The 17833-nt window shown below is 33.3% G+C and overlaps 1 protein-coding gene across 1 annotated transcript in view; it reads left to right on the forward strand.

Moving 5' to 3' along the window:
* BRWD1 (bromodomain and WD repeat domain containing 1) overlaps positions 1-17833 on the forward strand; it is a 109689-nt gene that overhangs the window by 16781 nt on the left and 75075 nt on the right. Inside the window, exons 9-17 of the mRNA XM_069474947.1 lie at positions 5036-5136; positions 6372-6442; positions 7293-7393; positions 8458-8498; positions 9491-9589; positions 12352-12502; positions 12762-12896; positions 17005-17133; positions 17308-17533. Of these exons, the coding sequence (XP_069331048.1) occupies positions 5036-5136; positions 6372-6442; positions 7293-7393; positions 8458-8498; positions 9491-9589; positions 12352-12502; positions 12762-12896; positions 17005-17133; positions 17308-17533 (1054 nt within the window). The remainder of the gene's footprint in view (positions 1-5035; positions 5137-6371; positions 6443-7292; positions 7394-8457; positions 8499-9490; positions 9590-12351; positions 12503-12761; positions 12897-17004; positions 17134-17307; positions 17534-17833) is intronic.

Below are 17833 nucleotides of genomic sequence, written 5' to 3' on the forward strand. Positions count from 1 at the left end.
CAACATAAATGCAATGTGTGAGCCTTGGTTTGGGTTGGGTTCTGGCTTTAGGAGAGAAACTGTAAAGGACATTTGAGAAATTTAGGAAATTTGAATATGGATTATATAATAGATAATACTGTATCGATATTAAATTTCTTGACTGTTGAAAATTATAGTTATGTAGGAGAATGTTCAGGAGATATACATTTAGGGTTTTAGGGTGAAGTGGTATGATGTCTGCAGCTTAGAATCAGATGATTCATATGTATAGCAATGTGGTATCTACATGAAGAGGCAGGTGTGGCAAACTATTACTCTTTGGTGAATCCTAGTGACCAGTATATAAGTGCTATTGTACTATTCTTGTGACTTTTATCTAGATGAAAAATATTGCAAAATTAAATCTTTGGGGAAAATGAACACTGTACTATCACTGCAGCTGTTCAACATTATCTTAGTATGTATTACCAGGCAGGAAAGAACAAACATGTATAAATATTGGAAAGAAGAGATAAAACTCACTGTCCAACAGTTTGGTTACCTACTTAAAAAACCAAGAGACTCAGTTGAAAATACAGGTTGCAGTTTATCTTATGAAATAATAACTATGGACCTAGATAGTGGTGATGGCTATACAGTATTGTGATTGTACTACATGACACTGTATTGGTGACTTTAAAATGGTTAATATGGTGAGTTTTATGTTACGTGAATTAATAACTCTTTCTAGGATGCACATGTGAGCACACAGGAAAGATTTACATTTTAACAGCTAATAGGACACCTAACTACCTTTGAATAATATCATTTTTAAATTAATTTTTTTATTCATAATTGATAATGTACATATTTATAGGGTACAATGTGATGTTTCAATGTGTGTGTCCATTATGATCAAATCAGGGTAATTACCACATCCATCATGAACATTTATCATTTCTTTGTGGTGATAACATTCAAAATCTTTTCTTTTAGCTATCTTAAAACACGCACTACGTTGTTATTTGCAGTCACCCTACTGTGTAATAGAACATTAGAACTTATTCTTTCTTTCTGACTGTAACTTTGTACCCACTGATCAACCTCTCCTGGTCCTCTCCCCAGCAATATCCTTCCCAGCCTCAGGTGACCACTTTTCTGTTCCCTACTTCTGTGAACTCAACCTTTATTTATTTATTTTTTTCCTTGAGATAACGGTTTCACTTTGTTGCTCCAGATAGAGTGCAGTGGCATCATCATAGTTCACTGCAACCTCAGACTCCTGGGCTCAAGTGATCCTCCTGCCTCAGTCTCCCAACTAGTTGGGACTACAGGCATTTGCCACCATGCCCGGCCTGAACTCAACTTTTTAAGTTCCATAGGAGTGAGATTATGGTTGTGTTTGTCTCTTTAGGCCTGGCTTATTTTGCTTAACGTAATGTCCTTGAGGTTCATCCATTTTGCCACAAATGACAGGATATTATTTTGTTTTATGGTTGAATAATATTCCATTGCATATATACATCACATTTTCTTTGCCCATTCATCTATACATGGGCATTTAGGTTAATTACATATCTTGGCTATTGTGAATAGTGTTGCAGCAAGCATGGGAGTGCTTCTCTTTGACACACTGATTTTATTTCCTTTGGATACATACCCAAAAGCATAGGCAACAAAAGCAAAAATTGACAAATGGGATTACATCAAGCTAAGGGGTGAAGAGACAGCCTACAGAATGGAAGAAAGTACTTGCATGACAAGGGGTTAATACCTAGACTATATATAAGAAGATAGCAAAAAACACAAATAGTACAGTAAAAAAAAAAAAATCGGCAAAAGACCTGAATAGACATTGCTTAAAAGAAAACATGCAAGAACCTGGTGCAGTGGCTCACACCTGTAATCTTAGGTACTCTTAAAAAAAAAAAAAAAAAGCATACAAATGTCCAACAGATATGTGAAAATATGCTCAACATCACTAATCATCAGGGAAATGCAAATGAAACTACAGTGAGATACCACCTCACTTTAGAATGGTTATTATGTAAAAGACACATGCTGGTGAGGATGTGGAGAAAGGGGAACTCTTATATACTGTTGGTGGAAGTGCAGATGAGTACAGTCATTATGGATAACAGTATAGAAGTTCTTCAGAAAATTAAAAACAGAACTACATATGATCCAGCAATCCCATTACTGGGTATATATCCAAAGGAAATGAATGATACATTCTTTAATGGCAAAATAGAGGATCAGCATACATTAAAGACGACTCATTTTGCCACTGAACAAGTTGTAAAAGTAGACATTAAGCTCCTGAACATGTGTTAAATACTAGTCATTCATAATGTGTAGGGTTTAAGAAAACTATTTTGACGTTGGAAGTAGACACGTGAGATTATAGCACAAAATCATAAGGCCAAAGGGGACTTTGAGAAATCATAGTTCTTACTGCGTCCTTTATGCAGGATTCAGTCAATCCATCTGTATTAAATAATAGACTCTTCTTTTTGATATCCCAAAGTGTATATTACAGTCACTGATGAATGGCTTTGAGGGGGAATAATCAAAACCTGGCTGTATTTCAGTGACACTATATTTGAGGAAATGGTCCTATATGGAAACATTAAAAGGTTAAAAATGACTTTCGGGACTGGGTGTGGTGGCTCACTACTATAATCCCAGTGCTTTGGGAGGGATTATAGTAGCAGGAGGATTGCTTGAGGCCAGGAGTTGGAGACCAGGCTGAGCAACATATCTAGACTCCCCCCCATCTCTTCAAAAATAAAAAATAAAATTAGCTGGGCATGGTGGTGCATGCCTTAGCTACTTGGGAGGCTGAAGCTGGAGGATCCTTTAAGCCCAAGCGTTCAAGGTTGTAGTAAGCTATGATTGTACTGCACTCCAGCTTGGGTGATAGAGTGCAACCTCATCTCAAAAATAAAAAATAATGCCTTTGGGCTACTAAAAAAAAAAAATCTCTTAAAAAAAAACTTAGAAGCTACACTAGTGAATTCCAGGTGAGGTGGCTCATATCTGTAACCCAGTCTATAAAAAATCAAAACAAAACACCTGTTAGAACTGTTGAGCGCTTAGTAAAATGGCTAAAGGACCCATGCGCTAAAACAGCCAAAGAAAGAAAGGTTTCCTATACACTATCAATAACCAATTAAATACAATGGCAGAAAAAATACAATTCACAATAACAACAAAATCCTTCAAACATATAGGAATAACCAGGAGATGTGAAAAATAATATATATGCAGAAAGGTCTTAAAAATGATAGAAACTTTGATGGGGGAGGGAATAGTCTCTGTAAGTGAAAATGCCTACTGTGTTCCTTAGTCAGAAGATTCAATATTGTAAAGATGTCACATCTTTCCTATTTATGCTATAGAATCAATGTATTTACATTTGAAATCTCAATTGTTTTGCTTTAATGGAATTAAGCCAGCCACCAAACTTATTTAGAAGAGAAAAATAAGCACAGATAGCAAAAATAAGAAAAATTGTGTAGCCATGCTATGTATTTTAAAATGCTTTAAAGCTGTTAAGAAAACAGGCTGGTATCAACCCAGGAATAGACAAAGATACAAGTGGGATGAAAATATACAACAACTTGTATATCTGGGAATTTGATTTAGGACACAGGTGACTTAATGTAGAAATGTTCTATCATAGATAGTTATGTTTAGAATTCTTAAAGTACTCTGCATGTTCACAGATTTTACCGTGGTGTTTTAGTTTTAATTAACAAGACTGTCCAGTCATTAATACAATTTCAGCATATTACTTTTTCTTGTTACTTCTAATGAGATACTCTACAAAACCGGATGTTAGGTCATGTCCTGGAACATACCTATTTAGATGTAAACAATCACTTTCAACATTTAAAAAAACAATCCTTCATTTCTTTCTATAATAACTCTTCCTTCTGTTAATGGCACTATTATTAGTCTTTGTTTTCTAAGCTCCTTTTTCTTCAGTGTCTCATCGGTCAGCAAATGTCTCATCGGTCAGCAAGTTTTCTTGCTTTGTCATTGCCTTTCCACCTCATTCTGGGGGTAAGGGGGAGGAGCTGCCCTCTGGTTAAGGTTCTTGCTTCTTAGATTAATTCGATTTCTTCTTTGCTCTTTCTTACATCTTACCTGTTCCCTTTCAGTCAATATTGTATGTTGCTGTCAGATAAAACTTTTGGCTCCTTTTGGTGTTTACTTGAAAAGTACAGTTACCCCTTAACTTGCTATGATTTCATCTAGATTCTCTACCCATTTAACCCATTTCCCCACAACTTCCCATACCATTTTCCCTCTCACTTTTGAACTTAAGCTCATGTTATTCCTTTGCTTAGTGTGTTTTTCTTGTATCCCTTGCATTTTCCTATCCATCTTTTAAGCCTTCCTGGATGTCTGTGAACCTGATTGGTCTTCCTTTCTCTACCTTGTTTGTTTAGTATACTTGGTACTTTATTAAATAGAAATGATAGCCCTATTCTGAAGCTACAATATAATTCTTATATTTTTAATAATATTTTTATGGTTTTGCTTTTTAAATATTTAAATCATTGATCCATTTGGAATTTATCCTGAAGAATGGATTTACCTTTCCCCCAGATGCATAGTTGTTGCAGTACCATTTATGCAGTGATGCATTGTATCCCCAGCGGATTTGAGATAATGTCTTTGTCCTACTTAACGTCTTGTAACAGGGTCCATTTTTAGATTTTATATTTTTTCTATTGGTCATTCTGTCAATTGACCTGTTCTTGATAGTTTTAATAGTTAAGGCTCTGTGATATGCTTTAATATCTGATAGGACAAGATCTTTGCTTTGTGAAAGTTTTTCTGGCTAATCTTGTTTGTTCTGAAAATAGTGTTATTGAGATCGTATTACATATAAATTAACATGGAGAGTTATGATTTTTCACTATGATATTATCTATATTTTGGATTTCTTATGTTTTATTTACTTAGAGTGTCAATTAAAGTTAACTTTGGAAAACTAAAACTGTTAAACTATGACTTAAGTAGAAGCTCTAGATACTGAATTGTCTATATTATTATTTTTTAGTTTAGTCCAATGGCCAAAGGCTCTCAGAGATACATGGTTTCCACTGGTGCTGATGGGACAGTTTGCTTTTGGCAGTGGGATTTAGAATCCCTGAAATTTAGGTAAGTGACTTTAATTATGTAACAAGTTTTCTTCTTTAATGTAGTTAGGATTTAGTCTAATGAAATGAGCTTTGATTAAAAAGACATTATGTGTTGTGGTTTCCTTTTTATTTTTGAACTTAATTTTTATTACATACACACATGTGCTATGTTGACTATTGACAGTTTACAATTTATTTAGATAGTTGGATATGTAAAAGAAGCATAGCTTTTCTATCTTAGCACAGCTTTGTGCAATCAAAGTGAGACATTTTTTAAAATGTTGAAAATGCAGAGTTAGGAATATAATTGGAAATTCAGGCAGGAACATTTGAGAATCATGAGACCTGGATTATAGACCTGTGCTGTCCAATATGGGCAGCCACTAGCCACATGTGACCTATTGAGCACTTCAGATGTGGCTAGTGCAATTGAGGAACTGAATTGTTAATTTAAATTTTAAAATTGATACTTGATTTAGTTATTAATTTTTTAAGTATGTTTTGAACAACTTGAGTATATGAAATTTTCAACAGTAAGTTTTAGGAAATCTGAATATAGATCAAGTATTTTTGTTGAAAACTGAGTTTTGTTCCATTGTGTCAGATATACAATGGAAAATTTCAAAGATTTAATATGAAAGACTCTAAAGTATTTCTTTAAAATTTTATTAATATTTACATGTTATATGGTATTTTGGATATATTGGGTTAAATGAAATGAAGTTAATTTTCTCTTTATACTTTTTAAAAATGTGACTACTATTTAAAGTTGCATATGTGGCTTACATTCTGTTTCTGTTGGACAGTGCTATACTCACTGGTGATTCTATGTCCTGCTCTGTAACCTTGTTGTTAGATTCACTTAGACTCTGAGCTTCAGTCACCTCACTCAAAAGAATGGAGTTAGTAGGCCTGTGCTTTCTGTGTAGTAGGATTGGCATGAATGTTGGGCTTGGATAGTGTTTTCTAAAATCCGTTCAGACATAATAGTATATGTGGAAATAATTTGGTATACAATAAGGTTTAGCCAGGTGTGGCATGCCTGTGGTCCCCGGCTACTTGGGAAGCTGAGGTGGGAGGATTCTTTGAGCCCAGGACTTTGAGTCTAGACTGGACAATATAGCAATACCCCACCCATTTCTTAAGAAAAAAAAAGATTATAATACTTAAATATGCTAGATTAAAACCAATATTGTAAACTGTGTTAATGTGGTAAACTAATGTATGTTAAAGCAACATCTTTTTCTTTTAAAGTCCACGTCCCCTGAAGTTTACTGAAAAGCCTAGGCCAGGCGTTCAAATGCTTTGTTCTTCTTTTAGTGTTGGTAAGGACTTCTTTAATAATTTTTTTCTTAGTTTTATTTTAGCATTTATTAAATGACCACTTTATTGCTAAGAACCTTTATTAGATAGATGGTAAATTACTTCTGGTGTTCATGTCATTAGGTTTAATGTATCATATTCATTTAATTAGCCTTTTTCTTTCAGTCTTTGATTCTGCCTTTCTCTGATTTCTAACAATAATCAGAGTTAGTGATGTAAGAGATAGCTGGCAAAAAGGAGACTTAAGATGTCTACATGAGCAATTTCTATGCCATGTGCCCCATGTGTATGTTCCAAAACTGATTTTCTTTTAACAGGCTAAACTGCATATTTTTGGTAGTTTAAATTTGCTTTCCACATGTAATATCTTGGTGAAATTATTCTTTTTTCTTTTTGCAGACATTTTTTATTGTCATTCTTTTTCTTTTCACTGAACTTGTGTGATAACCTTTCTTTCTTTTAGCATAGGTCAAAGACTTTTCTACCATAAAAGTCTGAAATCTTCAACAAGAGTATTTTATTTTCCATAGCTAGCGTTAGGTATGTAAAGTTCTTTGGAAAGCAGAATCCCTTTTGTTCGAGTATTTTTTTGAGCACTAGCACTTACCTTGCCATTCTTAATAATACAGAGGGAGATTGTGAACATTTCCAGGTTGAATTAATTTTTTTATTAAAGCTTCAAATATAGTTTTATAAGCTCTTTATATATAGTAAGTTAGAAAATTGATCTTTTGAGATAAACTTAGTTTTGGAGTAAGGGATCTTGCTTTTTCTATATTTTAATATAGAAATTTGATTTGTTCATATGTATGTTGTAAACTGGATGTTTAAACCTTAACATTTTTATTTCAGGTGGTATGTTTTTAGCCACAGGTAGTACTGATCATGTAATCAGAATGTACTTTTTGGGTTTTGAAGCACCTGAAAAAATCGCAGAACTTGAAAGCCACACTGTAAGCATCCACATTTTAAAATTTGTAGATTGTTTATTAATACTTTACCTATTGCTAAGGGGAATTGTTATTGGTTCTAATTTTATTTTTCATTTTTCTGTTAAACAGATGAATTTTAAAAAATTTTTTGATGCGGTTTTATTAGATTTAAACATTCTAAATCATAGTTGCATTTCTAAGTTGTTGGTTGTGATGTCCTTTTAAATTTTTGCTGAATTCAACAGTTAAAATTAAGAGATTTTTGTACATTTATAAAATGAAAAGGTACAATATAGTTTTTGTTAAATTAATTCTAATTTTAACTTAAGCATAGGAGGAATTGCATTTAAAGGGGAGGAATCTCATTGAAAACTCAGAATGATACCTTGAGAGTGCTAATATTTTGTAGTGGTTATTTTTTTAATAGCTTTAAGTCTAAAATCTTGATTATGACGGTTGATGTTGGTGGGTTAGTTTCAGGTGGGCCTATTTACCCTGACCAAGCTTATGAAATAAGAATGCTGTTTTATTAATGTGTAGTAAGATAGATAACGGTCAGTATTCTGCAATAGTCTTGTCAGGGGTCAGGTCATCTTTTCTTCTGTAGAGAGTTTTAGGGAAGCTAGTGCGTATCTGGAAGTTATTTGATAAACATAGATTCGAATCATTTAAAATATTTTTTTTGTACAGAAATAATCATCAAATGAAAAGGCCTGTTTTCAGCTGCTTTAAAGTCTTTATATTTTGATCACTTTACACACATTTCATTTGCACACAAGGCAATTTAAATAGATGTAAATACAGCTTTAATTTTAGAAACAAGCTTTTTTTTTTTTTCCTACTGGATATCGCCTATCTTTGAATCGAGAGCTGTATCCCAGTAGTCTTGCTAGGTTCATAGTTGAGAGTCTTTGCAATTAAAACTACAAAACATGTTGATTGACAGAGCTAAGCAACCCAAGTGCAAATCTTGCTTGTTAAAGCAAATGTGCTTCTAGCACTAAAACTGTTTTTGTTTTAAATTTATAAACCATGTAAATTTGTAAAGGTGATAATTTTTGTACTTGTTTTTTTCCTGCCTTTAGGATAAAGTAGATAGCATCCAATTTTGTAACAATGGTGATCGGTAAGTGTATGTTTGTGTGTTTTTAGGCAAATAAAAATGCTACATATTAGCAGGGCTAATATATCACTTTGTATATATTATTTTCCCTTTATATTTAATTTCACTTTTAGTTGACAATAATTATATGTATTCATGGGTTACAATGGTGTTTTGTTATATGTTTACATAGTGGAATGAATAAATCAAACTAAATACATACCTATCACCTCACATACTTATTTTTTTGTGGTGAGAACATTTAAAATCAACTCTTTATATTATTTAAAAATAATATAACACATTATTATTAGCTATAGTCACTATTTGTATATTTCAGGTACTTAGTAGTAAATATATTAATTGAATGAAAAGTCTCTGGGGTAGGGGGGAAATACATGAAATGTAAATTTTTAGAATTGTAGTTTCTGTGGGTTTCTATGACCAAAAGTAGTTTTTCTTTGGCCAGATGTCTGATTTACTAAAAAAAATTGAGATGAAGTTTCTTATGTTTGAGTAGTTTAAAAACATGATAAAGTACTGTGATGTATACTGCAACAAATTATTACTTAAATTATATCTCTATTTCTTGTCCCCATTGTATCAGGTACTTTTCCTAAACTGTAGTTTTTGACACCTTAATTTGTTAATAGATTATAAATTAATTTGAGTTAAGAATTAAGTTGTATAAATGGAACTTTTATTAATTTTCCCAGACATTAAAAATTTTTCCTGTTTTTCCCCTTCTCCAGAGACTTCTTTTACAATGTCTTCTCAAAATTCAGTTTGTTTGAAAAGCTATTGATTGAGTTTCAAGTGTGTTTTATTTCATAGGGCCAGGCAAATCATAGCAAACCAGATTTTTTCCATCCACATATGCCCTAAATACCTACTTGTCTTTAGAATTTACACCTGTAGATTCACCTGTCTTCAGAACAGCCACATTAAAAATTATTTTGCATGTGATTTTAATTGTAGACTTCAATGACAAGTTAACTTTTTCTGAATGTTTAAAGGTTCCTAAGTGGTAGCAGAGATGGAACAGCACGGATTTGGAGATTTGAGCAGTTAGAATGGAGAAGCATTTTGTTGGATATGGCTACCAGAATCTCAGGGTAAGTCGAGATTGTTATACATGCATCATAGATGCTTGGTTTCTGTGTTTGCCTTTCTCTCTCTCGTTGGTTATTTTGTTGAGGGAATTATATTCCTGTTATGAAGTGCTGTGGTCTAAGTGAATAGCTACCTACTGCATAATTGATAAACAGGTAGTTAAATCCCGTATATCCAAAAGAATTTATCCTTATTTAATATAATTATATAGCAGAGAAAAACATGTACTTGTTCTATTAATATTGTTGCTCAAAGCATTGACTTTCTTAGGAGTTGCATTTAAAACCTATAATTAAAAAAATTACAAAATTAACTCAGATATGTCAAGTGTGGAAATTTTACTTTTCTATAGATAAGAGTTTTGAAATTTTTAAAAGGTACTTTGGAGCAAAGACCAGAGAATAAAGTAAGGAAACACACTTTATTGTTAAGATTTCAAAAGAAAATTGAGCTCTAATGAGAGTTTTGCATGCTAAAATTTTGGCTTGTAAAATGGGTTTGAGGCATGTTTCTCAGTGCCCACCCCACCCAAGTTTGAAGCGTGTTTTGAGCTGCTTTGAGGTAAGTAGCACGTTCCTAGATAAATATTGCAAATTTGAAGTATGTTGCTTTTTTGGTTTGTGTATACTGGGAGGCAGTATAGATAGTAGAAAGAATACGTATTTTGGAGTCAGACTTTGGCTCAGATACCACTTACATGTTCATAGCTATATAGTTTTGAGAACATCATTTAATATTTCTTAATTTGTTTCATTATCTGAGAAATGAAACCACTTGAATTTAAAATTATCGGATGAAAGTGTCTAGAACACTGTTTCGCATAGAGTAGACAGTTCAGTGTTCTTTTGCCTATTTACAAATACTGTTAATAATTTAGTTACACTGTAAGTAATAGAAACCTAAAGTCATAAATTTTACTTTAGAGTTTATTTCCAAAGTTTAACTTTATACTTTTTTCACATGAATTTTTCTGAGAAATGTTGTTTCACATTTTGTCTTTTGAGAGTCATGTCTGCTTTGTTTTCAATAATAGAAATTGACTTATATTCTTTGCTGTAGCTCAAAGAATTCTTATGTAGTTTTCAAAATAAATTTGATCTTAATATTTTTGTAAAATTATCTGTGGTAGAGAATGAGAAGAAATACATACTGGAAAGTTGATAATCCTTGTTCATAAACAAATTTAAAAAACTTTACCATTACATAAACATGTTACATCTCAGTGTGAAAATGAATATTGTCAGTCCTTGATTAGTTGAAATAAGGAGAATGGGTGTGAAGATAATTTGAAATCATATTCACCTATGAAGAGTTATTTGGCTAAATAGGAAGAAATGTCAGAATGAACAAAGAATTTTAAAAATGAGACTGAAAAAACTGCTTAGTTATCATACTCCATTCATAGAGGGAACTTTTTCTATAATTTTGTTCGTGATGGTAATAATCTTTTCTCATTTAAAATTTTACTGTTTTCAGCCGAGCATGGTGTAATCCTAGCATGCTAGCACTTTGGGAGGCTGAGGCAGGAGGCTTGCTTGAGGCCAGAGTTCGAGACCAGCCTGAGCAAAATAGCGAAACCCCGTCTCTGCAAAAATACAAAAAAATTGCTGAATATGTTGTTGCACACTGTAGTCCCAGCTACTTGGGAAACTGAAGCAAGAGGCTCACTTGAGCCCAGGAGTTTGAGGTTGAAGGAAGCTATAATCGCAGCACCGCACTCTAGCCCGGGTAACAGAGTGAGAGACCCTGTCTCAAAAAAAAAAAAAAAGTTAACTTTGAATCTTGACGAGCAGAATCTTCTATGTGTAAGAATTGATAGATATGTTTGTTTTAGTGTCCTAATTTAGGCTAATAAACTTGATGAAGTGCAACATGTCTGTTAGTAGATTCAGAGTTATTAATTGGGAAAGCCTTTTAGTTTAAAGTGAAGAGTGGAGTCTTAGTCTTTATTCCATTTTACCTCTTAATATTCTCTCCCCTGCTCCATCTCCAACCGATCTTATTAGAATTACTTTTATGTTCCATAGGTAGCTGTTATATAGCACTTATTCCATATAGCTGTTTTCTGTTAATTAAAATGTTATTAGATGCTTATAATTTCTTTAAATGTGTTCTGTGATTTCAGAACCAATTAAGCCTTTCTCTACCCTCTGTTTACTATTGACTAGTTTACAGAGAAACTTTTCATATCAGTTTTATAAAGCATGCAAAACATTGCAGACATGTGTATCCAAGACCATTCATGCCAAGGGGCCCATGGGAATAGTGTGTAGGGAAGTTATGTAAAGAGATGAGTACAGTCTCATTTATAGTTCAACAATTTGAATGTGTCGGGTATTTTTCTAAACATTAGGGATATGAAGGTGAATTATGTTTTTTGTTTTCCTAAAATTTTTTTCATTCTCTGGAAAGAAACGGTTGAAAGTAAGTGATAGCAATAGGACTGGGGTCAGGAGAAGGGAATAATAGAAAAGTGGTAGGAAGAAAAACCTTTGCTTTCATAAGCAACAGTGGTGTCCTAAAATTTGCCCTTATTCAGTCTCTGAACTACTTCTAAATTATCCTCTCCCCTTTATGTTTTTCCCTAGTGTGTTTCTAGATAATCTGTTGTGGGTCAGATGTGGTGAACCCTCCAAAGGGTTGACAAAATAGGCACGTGAATTGGATTTCTTTAGTTATTTTTGTATCTGTAATCAGATATTATATACATTGTATAGCCTACCATCCAAATGAGTTTACGTACACATCCTGTTTCTTTTGTTAGGGACTTATCTTCAGAAGAGGAAAGATTTATGAAACCCAAAGTAACAATGATAGCTTGGAATCAGAATGATAGCATTGTTGTCACAGCCGTGAACGATCATGTCCTCAAAGTGTGGAATTCTTATACTGGACAACTTCTTCATAACTTGTTGGTAGGTAGTTTCTATACAATATGACAAATGAGATTTTTTGTACTACAATCTTATTTTTGAAGCTATAAAATTAATATCTTGAATAAGTTTTTTTCATTTAAATCATTGAATGACTGGACATTTTTATGTATAATAATGTTTAAATTATTATCATTAATAGATTTTCAAAAGCCCTTATATGCTATAATAGTATGTGTTTTTAAATTTTCAACTTGTAACTTGTAAACCCTCCTTAATGTTATGACTTTGTTGAATAAAGGGACATGCTGATGAAGTATTTGTTTTGGAGACACATCCCTTTGATTCCAGAATTATGTTATCTGCAGGACATGATGGCAGCATATTTATATGGGATATTACAAAAGGCACTAAAATGAAACATTATTTTAATATGGTAAGTGATGTGAGGTATCTCTTTATGCATGCTTGCATTAGAGTATTTGGATTATAAGGTTTAGCCAGATACTGATCTGCATGTTTTGGCAGTTTGTATTTCTATAAATCGGGATACTCAAAGCCCAGTAAATACCTAATAACTGTGTGTACATACATAAATGAAATTTTTGTACAGTTGATTTATATGAGGGAAAATTTTTCAAAAGTTAGCTGTTCAGCTTTTGGTATGCTGTGTACTTAAATTGTCAAAATTATGGTAATTATATAAACAATTTTGTCACTATTTGAATTTGTTGAAATTTGAAAATAGAAATATAAAAAATAATTACTAGTAAAACAATATTCAGTAATGGAATATTATTCAGTAAACATCTCTGGGTGGTTGATGTAAAGATTAAACATCATTGGGTTTTTCCAGCCATTTTTCTTTTGGCACATATATATTCTAGAACCAAGTTAGGATCCTATTGTACATTTTTAGAATTTCTTTTACCACAATTACAATTATTAATCAACAAATTTAACATTAATAAAATAATGCTGTCTATTCTAGATCTATATTTAAATTTTGTGAATTGTCCCAATAATGTCTTTATAGGTATATTTTGCTCGTTGGACCAGGATCCAGTTGAAGCTAATTCATTGCATTAAGTGGTTATGTATCTCTAGTTTTCTTTAATTGTCAACAGCTATACTCGGGCATTTTTTTCTTTGTTGTCCATCAACTTTTTTTTCTTTTTGTTTTTGAGACATAGTCTTGCTCTGTTGCCCCGGATAGCGTGTAGTGGCATCAGGATAGCTCACTGCAACCTCAAACTTCCTGGGCTCAAGCCATCCTCCTGTCTTTGCCTCCTGAGTAGTTGGGACTATAGGCACAGGGATGCACCATGGTGCCTGGCTAATTTTTCTATTTTTAATAGAGACAGGGTCTCTCTCTTGCTCAGGCTAGTCTCGAAATCCTGAGCTCAAGCAGTCCTCCCTCCTCAGCCTTCCAGAATGCTAGGATTACAGGTGCGAGCCACTGTGTCCAGCCGCCCATCAACTTTTGGTGAGGATAGGCAAATAATGTCACAGAATGTTCCTCTGTTTTGTCAGATATTTCCTTTTTTTTTTTTTTTAACAAAATGGGATTTTGCTCTGTTGCCCAGGCTCTGGACTGCTGTGATGCAGTCCTAGGTCATTGTAACTACTCACTGTAATCTCAAAACTCCTGGGCTCAGGCTATCCTCGTGCCTCAGTCTACCAAGTAGCTGGGACCACGGGTGCTCGCCACCACACCCAGCTAATTTTTTTTTTAATTTTTGTAGAGATAGGTCTTGCTGTGTTGCTCAGGCTGGTCTCAAACTCCTGGCCTCAAGCGGTCCTCCAGCTTTGGCCTCCCAAAGTGCTGGGATTACAGGTGTAAGCCACCACCCCCGGTTTGTCTGATATTTCTCGATGATAGATTCTGTTCCACATTTTTTTGGTGTAGTAAAACAAATGATTTGTGTCCTCCATCATATTGTGAGGTACATGATATTTATTTGCCCCACTTGGTAGTGATAATTTTAAATATTTGGTTAAGGTGGCTTCTGCTAGATTTCTCCACTGTAATTATTTTCCCCCTTTTAAAATATTAATTCTTTTCAGTAGGTCTTTCTAGACTATAAATATCTTGTTTCTCATTAACTTTTTATCCACAAATACTCGCATCCATTGAAAATTTTCTAATTGAGTCATTCTTTTCATATTTATTAGTTGGCATCCTTGCAAATAGTTTTGTGATCTTTATTTTATGTAAAATCCTTTTTTGAAATACTGAAATATTTTAAAAGAATTTACAAATATATTTTTGAGTATAAATTCAGCCTGTCTCAGAAGAAAGTAACTTATGTAATTTCCTATTATTGATTATTTAAGTGATTTGTAAAATATGCATGGCAATAACACTTTAGATATCCTTGTACGTGATTATTTCCTTAGGTTAAATTCTGAAGGAATTATTGTTAAAATAGTTTTAACATTATTAAGGCTTTATATGTGAGATAGGTTTTGTGAAATTACTCTTCACAATTTATATTGAGTTCTAATTCTAAGTGTAATTAATTTTTGAGGCAGTATAGTAGCAGCCTATAGATGAGTGGTTCTTAGATCTTTAATTGAAGGCCATCCTAATCTATGTTGTTCACATGTGGGGTTTTTTTTAACCTTAAAATTTTTAATATATTCATTCTGGACAGTTTCTTAACAGTTTAAAATGCGTTATTTATTAAGATTAAATGCACTCTAAAATGTTTCGAATAGCCATCACGAAGCTACAAATATTTAAGTAGCGATCTCTGAAAGCTGCATCTGTGTGTATTCAAATTACTGGAAAAAGAAATTGGACATTGTATAATTTTTCTATGGTCATCAAATTTGTAGGATACATCCATTACCTTAACTAGCCTTTAAAACTCAATAAGAATATTACATCCTGAATTTAACTTACCAAAACAAAGAACCACCTTAATTTAGGCTTTAAGCAGAATATAAGATGAACAGCCTCTAAGCCAAAGAATAATCTGAAAAAAGTCTCAAGTGGGCAATAATGATCTCATTTCCAGTCAGACACCAAAAATTGGCCTTATTTACTGAGTTCTCCTCACTTTTCTGCTCAGCTGAGAGAGTCTTAATTCTCTAATTCTAGACATACTACACAGGGTTGTCAATTACTAACAGAAACAGTATTTCATGAATACATAATAAACTTTAATGTGACATTGAATTGTTCTCCAGGCACAGTTGCAGGTTGCATTTTGTCAGGAATCATTGTATAGGACTCTTCAAACTACAGGTAAAAACCCAAGTCTGGCTTGCTTTGCTTAGATAGGTTTGCCCACTTGGGTGAACATTCTTCTTAGCAAGTATCCCTAGAAAAGCTCTCCGTGCAGTTAGGTCCACATGTATGATGTATGATCTTCGGCTTGCCAGCTTTGGGCTCTTGCTACCCCCTCCCCACCTGCCTCTGCTTTACTATGACTGGAGGCCTCAGGCCAGGGGTGCAAAGTGGTACAAAGGTGCAGGTGCAGCAGAAGTGGCTCCTGGAAGGACCATGTGGATAAATCTGTGTTCCCATGTTTTAATGATCAATTGGAGGGGAAAAATATACATTTTTTCGCTTTTTATGTTATGAGGGAATACAAATTTATATTCATATCTTAGCAGTACCCGAATATCCATTAACTTTATATTTTCTATGTTTGCTAATTGGCACCCATTTATGTGTAGTACAGCAATAGTGAAGTGTCACTTTTCAAGCAGTTACTCATTTAGACACTGATGTGAATTTGTTTTGGTAATTAATGAATGATTGATTTTTCCAACACTGAACACACTTATCTTAAAGTTTAGTTATTGGAAAGTTAAAGGCCCAGACAACAAATATGCATAGCTTTTCACTGCAGAGTAAACCCAGTAACTAACTTAACTATAAATTGATAATGTTAAATGTGTTTAAAGGGAAGAATAAAACAGTTTAAAAGTAATCTATTTAAGGTAACATGATACAGTTAGAACATCTTTCCTGAAATCTATGATGGTTTGAAGTAAGGTAGCTCTAACTGCTAGCATTTACATATGTGTACCCTTGAGACTTGGCAGCATTGTCAAATTTTGCATGGTGGTCAGTCATCTCAGTAGTGAGTTGAAGTAGAGCTCTCCTTAAATTCCAGGAAAGTGTTGATTTTGGTTCATGAATACCAAACTTTGTTAATCTTCAATTGTTTACCTACTAGATTAATATCCTTTTATTATATATTAAAACAAAAGTTTATGAAATTGCCTGTCACTCACTTGTAAGTAGTAAAGAAAGACTTCACTTTGGATTGGTTTATAAGCCTTCATTTGATCATTTAGAGAAGTAATGCTTAGAAGATCTTTCAAGATTTTTTATATAGGCCAGTAGTATCTAGAATGAACTTTATTTTCTGATAATGTTAGTTGATGTATATGCTTAGTGCAAAATTTGTTTTAAATTTTTTTTCGGAAGGGTTATATTGTCACATTTTATCTACATTAAAAAAGTTTATATAGCAAAAGCACTTGCACAGAATTGGTCCTAACTTGTTTCTCTCTGGGTTTCCTAGATTGAAGGGCAAGGACATGGAGCTGTATTTGACTGTAAATTTTCACAGGATGGACAACATTTTGCCTGTACAGATTCTCATGGGCACCTTCTGATATTTGGTTTTGGATGCAGCAAACCATATGAAAAGGTCATTTTTAATACTTTCTTGTAGCATATAACGTATAGAGTTATGAGCTATGTTTTGGAAATATTTTAGCTGTACTGATTTGATTTCTTCTAATTTTAACTAACCTGTTTAATATTTATTTTCTTTCACATGTGCAAACCTCAACATGTTACCCTGCGAACTTCACTTTTCTAGATTCCAGACCAGATGTTCTTCCATACTGACTATCGACCACTGATTAGAGATTCTAATAATTATGTCTTAGATGAGCAAACTCAGCAGGCTCCTCATCTTATGCCTCCACCGTTCTTGGTAGATGTAGATGGAAATCCTCATCCAACTAAGTATCAGAGATTAGTACCAGGCCGAGAAAATTCTGCAGATGAACATTTGGTTCCTCAGCTAGGCTATGTGGCAACAAGTAAGTGTAATTTTTTTTTTTTAAGTTTTTTATTTGAAAACTTCAGATTAATACCAAGAATTCCCATACTGTTAGATTTACCAATCGTCAGTATTATGCAATACTTGTTACCATTTTCTCTCTCTACATATATTGTTTTAACCATTTGAGACTTAAGTTCAGGACCTCATACACCATTTACCCCTAAATACATATTTTGTAAGAATGATAATTCTCTTATGTAACCATAGACAGTTATCAAAATTAGGACATTTAACACTCAGCACTACTATCAAAGCTGTAGTGTGTAATCACATTTTG

This window comes from Eulemur rufifrons, chromosome 7 (assembly GCF_041146395.1).
Source record: "Eulemur rufifrons isolate Redbay chromosome 7, OSU_ERuf_1, whole genome shotgun sequence".
Lineage (NCBI taxonomy): Eukaryota > Metazoa > Chordata > Mammalia > Primates > Lemuridae > Eulemur > Eulemur rufifrons.